Source organism: Trachurus trachurus (assembly GCF_905171665.1).
Source record: "Trachurus trachurus genome assembly, chromosome: 11".
In the NCBI taxonomy this organism is placed as follows: Eukaryota; Metazoa; Chordata; class Actinopteri; order Carangiformes; family Carangidae; genus Trachurus; species Trachurus trachurus.
The window spans coordinates 30,983,980-30,996,975 of record NC_139904.1 but is presented as its reverse complement, the minus strand read 5'-3'; the positions used below and the strand labels follow the sequence as shown (position 1 = coordinate 30,996,975).

General features: G+C 49.6%; 1 protein-coding gene across 2 annotated transcripts in view; it reads right to left on the bottom strand.

Annotated features, from left to right (window-relative positions):
* arid1ab (AT-rich interactive domain 1Ab) overlaps window positions 1-12,996 on the bottom strand; it is a 61,639-nt gene that overhangs the window by 3,093 nt on the left and 45,550 nt on the right. Inside the window, exons 5-19 of one of the 2 annotated variants that reach the window (XM_083982682.1) lie at window positions 10,470-10,710; window positions 8,326-8,415; window positions 7,771-7,941; window positions 6,990-7,293; window positions 5,923-6,068; window positions 5,698-5,801; window positions 5,395-5,604; window positions 5,077-5,281; window positions 2,971-3,103; window positions 2,149-2,324; window positions 1,906-2,035; window positions 1,672-1,791; window positions 1,424-1,520; window positions 446-1,265; window positions 102-232 (exon numbers count right to left, since the gene is read on the bottom strand). In XM_083982682.1, coding sequence (XP_083838808.1) covers window positions 102-232; window positions 446-1,265; window positions 1,424-1,520; window positions 1,672-1,791; window positions 1,906-2,035; window positions 2,149-2,324; window positions 2,971-3,103; window positions 5,077-5,281; window positions 5,395-5,604; window positions 5,698-5,801; window positions 5,923-6,068; window positions 6,990-7,293; window positions 7,771-7,941; window positions 8,326-8,415; window positions 10,470-10,710 — 3,078 coding nt within the window. The remainder of the gene's footprint in view (window positions 1-101; window positions 233-445; window positions 1,266-1,423; window positions 1,521-1,671; window positions 1,792-1,905; window positions 2,036-2,148; window positions 2,325-2,970; window positions 3,104-5,076; window positions 5,282-5,394; window positions 5,605-5,697; window positions 5,802-5,922; window positions 6,069-6,989; window positions 7,294-7,770; window positions 7,942-8,325; window positions 8,416-10,469; window positions 10,711-12,996) is intronic. The other variant, XM_083982683.1, reaches the window with a different exon arrangement.

Sequence of the window (12,996 nt, the reverse complement as noted above, 5' to 3'; positions counted from 1 at the left end):
AAAGAGGACGGTCACCAAAACAATCATGGGGAATCACACTCAGCATGTCCAGAAAAGAATCTCAGGTGTACATTCAGACTAAAGGGATGAAAGTAACTCACCTGGCATAAGTTAAAAGTAGAAATGCTGTTGTCGTCATACAGTAGAATGTTGATGGTGTCCAGGGCCCAGGTGCTTTCAGCTAGTAAGCCTGACTTTAATGACATCATCACTCTCCAAGCCTCAGGAGTGCCTGAGAAAAGACAAAAACAAAAAACAGTTAATTTTAAGAATCAGTTCACTGATCTATCAGGTTGAATCAAGCTTTCCAAATACTTATCGCAGCTACTCCACATACGCAGCATGTATCTGATCTGATTCTCTAAAGCTGTGTCCTCTAGTCAAGTACTTAATGAATATGCATATCTATTGAATACATTGAGAGGTATGAGATAAAGTTGTGTACCAATGTCTTTCATGGTGAGCCTCCTGCGGGGCTTCAGGTGTGGTTGGGAGGCCTCGATGGAGCCTGGAGGAAAGGCCACGTCTCGTCTGATCATGGGCTGCTGCACAGGGGCCTGACCGATGTGGGAGGCGGGTACCGGAGGTCCAGCTTTCTGCACCTTGATGCCCGGATGCATGTAGGGGGACTTGCTGGGCGACGTCCTGCTCTCCATGGGCCTGGGCATGGGCGCCGGGCTCGACACCTGAGGAATGTGGTTCTGGGAAGTCTGGTAGGTGGATGGCAGGGGTCTGGTCATGGGAGGTCCGGAACCGCCGGGGCCGAACGGCGGCTGCCGCTGGTTTACGTGGCCGGGCCACTGGCCCTCGTGGTTCATGCGCTGGTCTGCCGGCATCATCTCCTCTGAGCGGTTCATGCCGTGGTAACCGGGGCCCTGGCCCGGTACAGGAGGACCCTGTCGGTTAGGATAGTTTGGGTAGCCCATCTCGGTGCGGCCCTGCCACATTGGGCCTTGGGGGCCGTCGGGACCCGGAGGCATGGGGCTCGCCATCATCTGCGGGGGCATTGGAGACTGGGAGTTGGGGCCCGTGGGTGTCGGCCCTCGGTCCCGACCAAAGGGAAAGGGGAACTGGTTCTGTGGGCCGGGTGGTCTGCGGTCCCCTCCAGGGTATGCGTTATACTGGTTGTTCCAGTCCTGTTGGCCCTGGGGCCCAGTGGGCTGTGGTCCGGGCTGCTGCTGACCACTGTAGGGAACGTTGTACATTTCTCCCTCGTGCCGCTTCGCAGGAGGTCCATACCCTCCATCTACAGGACGCTTGTAGTTCTGTCAAACAAACAACAACCGGTGTTATATTTAACACCTAATCCTCTGCACGGCCAATTTCAATATTATATATGAATATGTTTAACTTGAAATGTTGAAAAAATTAATGGCTCAAGCTGAAATAGGAGTTTTGCCAACACCGGACAAAATGTTCTCACCGGTTGCTGCTGTGGATACATTCCTGGCTGTTGATTTGGGTAGGGGCCACCAGGGGGAGCTCCTTGGCCAGGGTACTGATTAGTATAGGACTCGTGCCTGAGAATAAAAACAAATAAGTTCACACCATTTCTCTTCTTCCCAGTGAGCGCACTGACAGTTTAAAAATAAACGAATAAAAAATCTAAATGACGTTAATCCATCTTGTCTCTCCATTTGTGGACAAGTCTTTCTGCTGGATGGTACTGACCGTTGCTGTGGTGGAGGCCGGCTGGGCGAGTACATCCCTGTGTCAGCTCCAGAAGGCATCATGTTGGGCTGAGGGGCTCCTGGTCCCATGCTGCCGTCAGGGCCCATGCCTGGTTCCGGTCTGTAAACCCATCAAACCCTCATCAGCTGATTTGACTTCAACTTGACAGATAACAACACCAGACTAGAGCACTTTAAAACCAAGGCTGATGGGAGAATGCAGCAGCATGTTTACCTTCGGTCGTAGCCGTACGGGTACTGTTGCCTCTGGCCCATCTGCATGTTGGCCATGGGGCCTGGTGGGCCTCTGTTGTACTGCTCTGCCATCCCACTGTTGGGGCCTGGTGGCATGAACTGCTCTCCAGCTTCAGTAAAAAAAAAAAACAGAAGATTGTTACTTTCACCTCCAACAGAACTCCAAGTTTCTGACATTCTTTGAACCCCTGTGTCTGATTTGCTGGTTTGACCCCTCGCTCACCTTTCCTCATGCCACCGAAGGGGTCCTTGTTGGCCTCGTAGGGACCCATCCGACCCATCATCTCTGGGCCGGCCATCCCAGGCTGGTAGCCCTGAGAGTTGGGAGTCATGGCGTTCCTTCTGGAAAACGCCGGGTCGCCTCCATCAGCGAAGGGGTCCTGCAGGTTCACACTACTCCTGCGGCAGAGCAGACAGCTTGTTAGAAACACTGATGTTGAATTGGGTTTGGATGTTAAAGCAGAAGTAAGCGATCCGGTCATTTTGGCTAACTTCTTGTCAGCCGATGGACTTAGCAGCCCCCGCCCTCGTCATGGATCTATTGGTCCTCGTCCCTACGTCACCACATTCACGCGCATCCTTTGGCTGCACACACAGCCCTTCATGCCGTTCTCTCTCCTCATTGGATAAAGCTTGTAGGATACAAGGAAGTATACAAGACGTTTTCTCCTCGGCTTACAGCAGAGCAGAGTGACTGACAGACCCGTGTTTCGGACCAAACACTCTATGTAAGTGATTGCCGTCGGAAGATATAACTACTTAAGACTTATATTAACACAAATATTCCGCTTACTTCTGCTTTAAGCTTCGGTAAAGAATATTTTATGATCAGCAATGAGAAACATCACAGCTCTTAAACCAAAGAATTACCCCATTTCTATTTCTTTGCATCTAAAAACATTCAAAATTGTGGGGGCTGTGCAGTCAAGACACAAAACATTCATACTGCCAAACATATTGTATATTTTATATAGTGATTTTTCTCCTCTCTAGCATTTCATCACATTAACGTAGTTTATATAAATAATAGGCCTGTATCTCCTACCTGACTCCTGGCATTGGAGGCATTTGTGTGTGTGGGGTTGACGCTGGGGTGGGGGGCTTCAGGTCTCCCCCCTCTGCCATTGAACTACTGGTGCTCTGAGGAGTCTGGGGTCCCTGCAAGGATCCAGAACCAGCTGCAAAACAAGAACACACACACACACACACACACATTGAGAAGTGGGAAGCCAACATCAAGTCCTCCACTTTGTGAAATTAAAAGATTTCAAACTATTCAAATAAGATTCCCTCCTTCTCATCTCTTGACTCCAAAAGGCGAGAGTTGAAGTTGATAGCTGCTAGTCAGACGGGATAGCCTTGTGGATGGGCTCAGCGCTGCTGCTGGGGAGGGGGGGGTTTCAGGAACACATGTTGCTTTTGGCAATCCTAAATCCCATTAAGAAATTCCTGAGTGCTGCACAGAGGAACACAGTTTGTGTCGAGCTCACTCGGCTTTCGAGTGCGCAGCCAGCGAAAATGTTGAATCCTCCGGCTCATCGCAGCATGCCAACCCCCTAAACCCCCCACCCAGCCACCCACCCTCGCCCTTTCTCAAGCACCGCTGGGCTGTGGGAGTCACCGGGGAACAGTGATGTAAACTCTGACTCTGCCCGGCCTGCAGAGACAGGAGACGGCCAGTTGTGTGTGTGTGCACGAGAGTGAGTGATTGTTTGTATTTGTATTCCTAACTTCAGCTCAGGACTTCTCACTATTAGCACGCCAGTCTGATGACTCACAGGTTCCCATTCATTAAACTGCCACACATACACACATACACACACACCACTGGGGTCACTGGCAGGTCACATTTATTCACATTTTCTCACATCACCCTCGCGCCTCTGCAGCTCTCACACATACACACACACACACACACACACGCATTAACCAGCTCACCCTCCTCTTCCTCCCCCTCCTCCTCCCTCTGGGCAGGGATTTCCCTCTACTATAGATGAAGGGAGGAAAGGGGAGGGGTTGGGGAGGAGGGGGGTCTCGTGAGGATGGGAAAAAAAAAAAAAAGCATGGTAGAAACAGAGAGTGAGTGAGCGAGCAAGAGAGAGAGAATGGTGTGACTTTTACAGACACACACACACATACACACACAAGCCTCTTCCCCCCCATTCATCATTTCTGGCTCAGCACTAATCTCCAGGGAGCGCTGCCTTGCCTCTGTAGCCCACGGCCAGGCAGCGAGGACACGCCACTGACGGGGCATTTCTATCGCCAAATCACCTCCTGAACCCCCCCCCCCCCCCCTCACCCCCACCCCTTCCCCTCCTCTTCGGCTCTTCCTTCGTTACTAACTAGAGGGCTGATGCCAGCTGACAAGCACCCTGATGTCTCCTGTAACAACAGGCCGGCGCTGACTCAGAGCCCCGTGTCTGACAGGCCTGGGCCGGGGCCAGGCCGGAGCAGCACGTGGTCGGCGCTGGTGTGGTTGCTCCTGGCAGCCGGAGCCGGCGCGAGTCCCCTCCAAAACAAACAGCTTCCAGGCGACAGCGTGGTCCCGACCCCCCCCCCCCCCCCCCCCCCGCATCCCATCCCCTTCCCCCTGAACCTCTGGTATGAGCGACTGCCAGTTTACACACTGACTGACTTTTACCCAACAGTCGGAGTTCATTGAAAGATCTGGACGTCTGAAAAGGACAAGTCTTTCGTCACGTCCTGTGCAAATGCCAGGGAGTAACCCCCCCACCCCCACCCCACTCCCCCCGAGAGACGTCTTTGTGGAACTGTCCGGAGGATGGGGTGTGCGCCTGTGACTTACAGCCACGCTTGGCCTCATTTACAACTCCTCAAACACACGCCAGAAACGGCAGCGATTTATGGAGGACGGCAGCCTGATACAGGGGAAGACGAACGGCGGCCTGCGATCGGCAGTTAACACCGCAATTAATAGGTGACCATAAAAATACAGCGGTTTATAGGCAGATGATATGAGGCAAATAGAGCAAGGAGGATGTGATGAGCTGCATGGGAACCCAGAGCGCAGAAGGCAGAGAGGGAGAGAGATGAAAATGAGCTTTCATTTCATTCGATACGAGCGCAATTTGTTTTAAAGGGTGAGATAAACGGTGACGGGGCGCTGGCGGCGGCAGCGGCGGCTCACCTGGGCTAGGAGGCTGGATCTTTGGCTGGTTCTTTTTGGTGTCCGTGTTGAAGAAGTCCGGGGGCGGGTCCTCGCCTCGCTCGATCTTGCACTCGAAGGCGTACAGACACTGGATGTACTGTTTCTTGAGCGAGCTGGCGGCGCTGCTCGACGTGCCTACGTTCAGGTTGGTGGCCAGCTCCCTCCACTTCTTGTTCTTGTTCACCTGGTGGGCGAGAGGAGGGAAGGAGGAGGTGAGAAGGGGGTCGGTGTGAGGATGGCTAACAGCCGCCCGGCTCTGATGCTGCGGCCTCCCGGTAGAATCCCCCCGCCCCGTACCTGGGTGAGGCCGCCGATCTCCTTGACGGACACGTAGAGTCTGAAGAGGTCCAGGGGCTTGCGGCCCACGGCGGGGAGGTTGTTCATGCCCATGGCCTTCTCCTCTGCGAAGGCCAGGTACCGGTCCACCCACATCTTCCTCTCTGGCTCCGGGCCCAGCTCGTACAGACGAGTGATCTTCTCGTTGGTGATGGTGGAAGAGCTCGACTTCTGCAGAGCGGAAAGAAAGGATATCATGAGATCGAAAAAAAAAGGTAGAAAGGATGGACAAGAACTTTATTTCTGTGGTTTTAGATTTTTTACCTTTACCTTTTTGGGTTCAGGCTTGGGAGTCCCTTCCACCTTGTTGTTCATCTTCTGGGCGGGGGCCATCTTGTCCATGCCGAACTCTGTAGTGGGAGCCATTCCTGGGTGTTCAGAAGGTAATAAAAAGCAGCGCATAAAAATAAGAGACGGCCAGTCTATAAAACTATTTTATGGACTAAACTACAAGCGAATGATCCGGGCCTCAGTGTAGTTTTTACTAACCAGGGCTGTTGTTGGGAATGTTTGCTCCCATCGGGTACGGTCCCGGTCCTGCCTGGTTCATCATGCCGTGCATGCTGTTCATGCCGGGGCCGTATGGAGAGCCCGGTCCCATCATGCCCTGGGGCATGTTAGGGTAGCCGGGTGGCCTAGGGAAAGAGAGGACTTGTAAATAAGGAGCATGGACACGACTTACAGTGGCATCGGTATCACAAAGAAATAAAGATGTAGGAGTCTGTCGTCCTTTTTCACGCCTCGCTGTTTGATTCTGTAACAAATCCATGTTTTTTTTTTGTCTCATGTTCTCTGGGTTCAGATTATTTCTGCAGGAAACATCAATTTACTTTACATGATTCGAGCACTCGCCACACGGGTGTCTCTCTGTGGGCTGAGCTGGCATAATCACTGGGGGAAGGATGTGATTCACTGATCTCAGAGACCATCTCCTGCTCTCTCATCCTCTCCCTCTTCTCTTTTTCTTTCTCTCTCACTCTCTCACACAGATACATTTGGTCGACTGCCATCTACTCCGCGGCACACACTCGCTCACCAAAACACACAATGCAACACAACGGCTTGCACGTGGGAAGTAGCAATCATTTTTCATGGTCACGTTAACTAACAATGCATCTGTGCATGTACACACACACACAGCTAAAAAGAATCTCTCCAGTCTCTGGAGTCCTGACACAATCAGTCATACTGACTCTCCACAGCCGAGGCCTTCACTAAGCATGTTTCCATCCACACGATTAAGCCATATGGAATTAAAATGCCTCATGGAAACAGTAAAATCCAATTTAATGTCATGAATATCGATACAAAGTTAATACGGTCGATCTCATCGGACTTTCTCTTGATCGATACAAAGTTTATGTGACAAATGCTGATGGAAACGCGGATAAATGTGTGTTGCGATCATGTTTTATGTCAATTCGATTCGATTTAAAGGTATTAGATGGAAACGCACTTGAACCAGCTTCATTCGCATTTAAATTCTTATGGATCTTGAGATGATTCGATCGACAAGTGGATGGCGACGTGGTTGCCGAGGTCAATCCGACACCCACCTGTTGTGTATGGAGTTAGTGGGTCCGTGGTGCATGGTGGGGCCGCTGTCCTTCCTGTTCATGCCTGGAGGGGGACACATCCCGGCGCCCATCTGCGGCGGCATGGCCCCCATGTTGGAGGCCATGCCGGGCCCGTAGGGGGGGCGGGCGCCCATCTGGCCCGGGCCTATCCTGCCGGGCGCCATGTTCCCGTACGGAGCGCCGCTGGCCTGGCCCGGCATGGGGTTCATGGTGCCGCCCATGCTGGGGCCGCTGGGGTAGTTGGCGTTGGGCATCCCTGTGTAGCCGGGTTGCCGGGGGTAACCTGAAAGGGGGTCAGGATAGATATTTAGCTCTGTGGAACTCCTGTTTTTTTTAATTGCGTTTTGCTTCCGAAACAGAGGAATTAGCTAAATAACTTGTAGTCGTCTCTGCAGTGACGAGATGAGGAGTCTGCAGTCGTCCTGCTCTAAATTTACCTCGGCGCTGCCTGTTCTGACAAGCAGCCTGATGAAGCAGGCTTTATCTGGCCCTCACTGTTCGCTGCTATGACTCATAGCACAACTTCTTCAAAGCCCACAGAAACCATCTGAGACTTCAAAGTGAAGTGATATAATTTCATAAATATATGAAGTGAGAGGAAAACTTCAAAGCCTTTTCTTTTCAAAAACTGGGCTATCTATGAAACTGTGATGGTCGCAGGATGACAACTGTAAACTCATTCATAATATTTTTAGGATTAAAAAAAAAAAAAAAAAAAAGTGACAGTCAACACTGTCCTCTTGTCTTCTACTGTCTCTACCTTGAGGGCCATACTGGCCCCCCTGAGGCCCGTAGTTCCCCATCGAGTTGTTCTGTGGGTAGGGTCCCATCCCAGCATGCATCTGGCCTCCCGAAGACTGGCGTGGAGATAAGGCGGAGCCAGGCTGTCCAGGGGACCCGTATGGAGCCATCTGCGGGTTACGCATGTACACTGGAGAGGACGGGAGGAGGATTTAGATTCATTTGTAAAAACAAATAGAAATAAAAATAAATCCAACCCTAACCCACTTAAAGAAAACCTACATCTGCTTCAGCACAACATTACATAACACGTCACCTATGTTAACAACCTAGATCTTTACTCCCTCAGACACGGCGGCGCAGCGTCTGTCTCCTACCCTCCCTGGACCTGGCAGCCAGACTGCTCTTATTTAAAGATTTCGCCTGGAGGAGAGTTTACAGGAGGGAGGAGTGTGTGTACAAACTCAAACAATCACGCTCAAAGGGCTGCTGAGGATGTGGCACACATCTTTTTGCTCGACGCTGAGCGGACAAGGAGGGGGGTGGGTTCTTTCTGTCCCTCTGCAACACTCACCCCTGTCCTGGCCCATGGCTGACTGGTTCATGGAAGAGTGCATTAGGCCGTCCGACTGGACGCTGGGGGGCCGGGGAGGCATCTGATTACCTGTGGGACGGAAACAACGCAGGAACTCAGTTATTTAAATACTTTAAAAGTTGTAGTTGCCTCTGTAACTTGTGTTTGGATGGTTTACGAGCATCATGTTAGCAGAAACTTAGCGTTCCCATCTGGCGACTCGCTTCATGAATTACAAATATGATCCACTGTATTTGTGAGTGAGCTCAAGTTCTGAATTAAAACTCTAAATCTGTCTCCTGGATGTTCCACCCAGCGCCAGGCTCTCCACACACCGACGGTGACACTGTGTCAAAATATTTTGGCCGACGTGGAGTTTTTTTTAGCAGGTATCTCCCACATTGTGGCAGGTGAATCTTAAATTATTCCCTACTGTATAAAGTTAGTCGCTAAATATTGAGCATTTGTTTTCCGTTAGTGATTTCTGTCCTGTCATTGTGTTTACCAACACAATGCTGTCAAGTTTTATCTCATCACACTGAAAATTATACGTAAATCATTTTTAGTTAGTTTGCATTAAAATAGATACATTGCACACATCCTTGGCCTTAAAATATGACTGAACCTTATTAACTTTATGAATGTAAAAAATGTTGCATATAGCAGATAGTATTTAAAGTACACATATACACACCGATCAGGAATAACATTATGAGCACTGACACTTCATCATGGGTGGGATATATTAGGCAGCAGGTGAACATGCTGGCCTTTAAAGTTGCTCACTGATACATGGCTACTGTTGCTCAAACTGCTGATAGAAAGCTGTCAGAACACACACACACACACACACACACACACACACACACACACACACACACACACACACACTGCAGCGCAGATTGTTGTGTATTTGGCAGCTAAAGGGACCAACACTATACTAGGTAGGTGGAGTCTCAGACGATTACTTCATTTAATCTGGAAAGTCAAGGACTTAGAATCGCCAACAGCTGTTTTGTCTCTGGATGCGAACAGAGCATCTGATCGTGTTAGCTGGAGCTCCCTCATTTTTACTAAGAATTTGGTTACAAAAATTCTATACAGTATTCTCTATAATCAGGATTTACTATATAATAGATCCAGGTTCTATATCAAGGTAGTGAATGTATCAAAGTGCTCAGTTGACCTGAAACCACAACACATCTTCTTGTTCTAGTTCTGCTACAGGTCTACAAATCACTGAATGGTTTAGGTCCAGAATACATGAATGACATGTTAGTAGAGTGTAAACCCAGTAGAGCTCTGAGATCTATGACTCAGGTCAGATAGTGGAGCTCAGAGTTCAGACCAGACATGGTGAAGCAGCATTTAGCTGTTATGCTGCACACAAGTGGAACAAACTACCAGCAGAACTGAGATCAGCCCCAACTGTGAGCACTTTTAAATCCAGGTTAAAAACATTTATCTTTTCACGTGCTTATAGCTGAGAACTTAAAACTCTATCTATTTTCTTTTACTTTTATTTACTCTTGCTTTTAACTCTGTTTTTACTATTTTGTTTGTTTTTATTCTGTCTTATGCTTCTTTTTTTTAATGTTTTGTCTTTATGTAAAGCACATTAAGTTGCCTTGGTATGAAATGCGCTATATATATATATAAAGATGCCTTGCCTTCTCATGGCTCAACACTTCACACACCTTCGACAAACCTCTGTTCAGACCTTTTTCCAAAGGCCATAACACACAGTCCAATCTCACTCCTCCTTAATGATGATTCTCAACTGCATGTAGAAGTGATCAACTGTTACTGAGCGGCCTCACAGCTGCCAAAACACTTCTAGTGTAAAGATGGCTTCCACCTCATGATCTTAGTCCATGAAATGCTTGATTTACTTTTATGATACAGTGTTACTTGAGTTGTCTTCTGCACTGATTAAAAATGCAGATGGAGGATAAACTTGTTGGGTTGTGAACAGAGGAACACCACTCACTACAACAGACTGTTGACACTTGATGATGTGTATGTGTATGGATGCTACTGGATGTCTCACTCGCAGTGGTAAATAGTAATAAATAGTAATAAAAAAGTTCTTCACAAAAAAACAACAACGTTGGACAAAGCTCAGCCTCCACTCTGTGTCTTACCTGGCACGGCAGCGGGGGACAGGGGGCCGGTGCGGGAGGGGGTGACGCTGGCGGGCGAGCCCACGGGCGACGGCGAGGGCCCGCGGATGCCCGGCAGGTGCGGCGACGTGTGCGGGGAGAAGGGCGACTGGGCGGGGTTGCTCTGCTCGCCCTGACTGCTGGACACCCCCGAAGTGCTGACGCCCGGGCTCAGGGCCCCCTCCGTACCGGTGGGCAGGTCGTCGATGGAGCCCGACAGATCCTGGGACCAGAGGAGAGAAGAAGCCACACCGTGTTAGACCAGACATCTTAAAACAAACTTTTATTTAGGCCGGTGGTTCTCAAAGTGGGGTTTGGGGACCACCAGGGGTCCTTGAGAGGGTTAAAGGGGGTCCCCCAAATTTTTCTTGAAGTTTTACCACATTTTCTTTCCAGAAATTTCTCTAAATCTTTCCAAGATTTCACACCATTGGCCCTGATTTGAACATACAGTCAGTACGTTTACATGACACTTGAAAAAACCGAATTATTGCCTTAATCCGACTAGAACTGGACAACTGAAGTGCATGTAAACACCTTAGTCCGACTGAAATCGGAGGTGGAGAACTCCGATTAAGACACCCAGATAATGCGATTGGAATTTGATTTTCTCTGTCATGTATACCTTAGTCAGACTGAAGCTGGACAATGCGTGAGTGCATGCTCCACAACCGTAGAGACGGCACCAAGTGGAGCAGAGAAGCCGCCTGAACCCCGCAAAGTAAAGAAAAAAACTGAACGTCAGCGCCGATTCAATGCATTTCACACAGCGCCACCAGCAAGAGGAAAAAAGGAAGCCTGTACCCTATTCTCAGCGTGAATCCGGCCCAGACTGGTGCGCCTGGTCGGGAACTGCAGTTGAGAATTTATTATTAAGCGCCAACTAAGTTGTTTACATTCAGTTTTTTAGGAGGTGACAAAAAAAAAAAGTCAACAGGACAGGCGGCGTATTAACCTGCTTAAACAACGGGTGACGCTGCATGAGGGGGCGGACCCCGTCAGTTATTCGATTTTCTCAGTTGCATGTAAACTGAGACAAGGACAGAAGTCTGATTAGACGCCAAAATCGAATTTTGAGCATAGCTGGATTAAGCTCTGCATGTAAACGTACTGACTGACTAAAAAAATGTAACGTTATTCAGTCTCAAAACAGATATTTGTGTATTTCTGGTGTTCGTTTCAAAATGTTGTCCAATGAGGGGGTCCGTGGTCTAATTTATGTCAGTTTCGGGGTCTTTGATCTAAAAAAAGTTTGAGAACCACTGATTTATGGCACTGTTCAAAAAGTTGGTAGTGAGATTTTAAAAAATTCAGACAAGTGAATCCTCTGCAGCGCTCTGGAAGGAAGAGGAAGCTGCAGGTACGATGGAAAGTGGGGAAATTAAGTGGAAAAACTCAATATGTGATATCAAAGGCAAATCAGTTTGTGTGCATCAGTGTGTTGCTGTGTGGATGTAAATAAATCTCAGCTCGGCTCAGGCTGAAAACGCGAAACGCTGGAGAAGACAAGTCGCTGCATTTGGATAAAATGTGAATCCCACTGGAGAGAGGAGCGTGAGAGCGTTTTGTTCTCAGAGTCGCATCAAAGTTAAATGAAGTCGGATCAAGTGGGAGGGAAATCCACACGGCCACCGGCGCGTCGCAGCCGGCTGTACCTCCGACGGGGCGTGTCTGTTACCGTGTTCACATACAATGCCTCCTGTTTTTATAAATACTCCACATCACTGCCATCACGCTGATGATAATGATCCGTCTTGGCGGGGATGAGGCTCACAGAGAGAAAGAAGAGAGAGAGGGAGAGAGGGAGGGGGGGGCAAGAAAAAAAAATATTTGAAGCAAGTCATCTTGGGAGGCAGTTGAAATAATTGGTGCTGGGCACAGGCTCCGATGCCATGTGGTGTTGTTATTGAGCCTGGCTGGCTGCGACACAAAGACGGAGCCAGGCAGGAAGGCAGCCGGCGATGATGATTATGTTTGTGGGAAGGTGAATGTTTACACACTGGCCGCTCACGTGGAGCCCATGTGCTCGCTCAGAAATGCAAGCTCATCTGCCAGTCACATCGGAGGAGGGAAAAAAAATGGGAGGGAGGGGGAGGAGGAGGAGGAGGAGGGAAAAAAAAAAAAAAAGCACTCATTGGAAGGTGGCCAACTATTCCCATAGAAATCTCACACTCGCAGACTGGCTGCAGCCCCGAAGCTGGCGGTTTTTTGCACTTGAAACGGCGCCCGTTGCTATTTTTGGGACGTGACCTGATGGAGGAACCCCAGAGGGAGTGACAGGAGGAGAACGCTGATTCAGAATCCCCCCCCCACCCCCCCCCCCCCCCCCACCGCCCTCCTTCCCTCCTCACACACACGCACCCCCCACCCTGTTCCCTCTGCCCTCCCTGCATCTCTTCCTCTTACGTCGGCGGCTGCACACACACAACACATACACACTTGGGCCTTTTTCCTGACCGACACGGGAGGTGTTGGAATCTTGCTCACACACACACGCCCCCTTTATGTT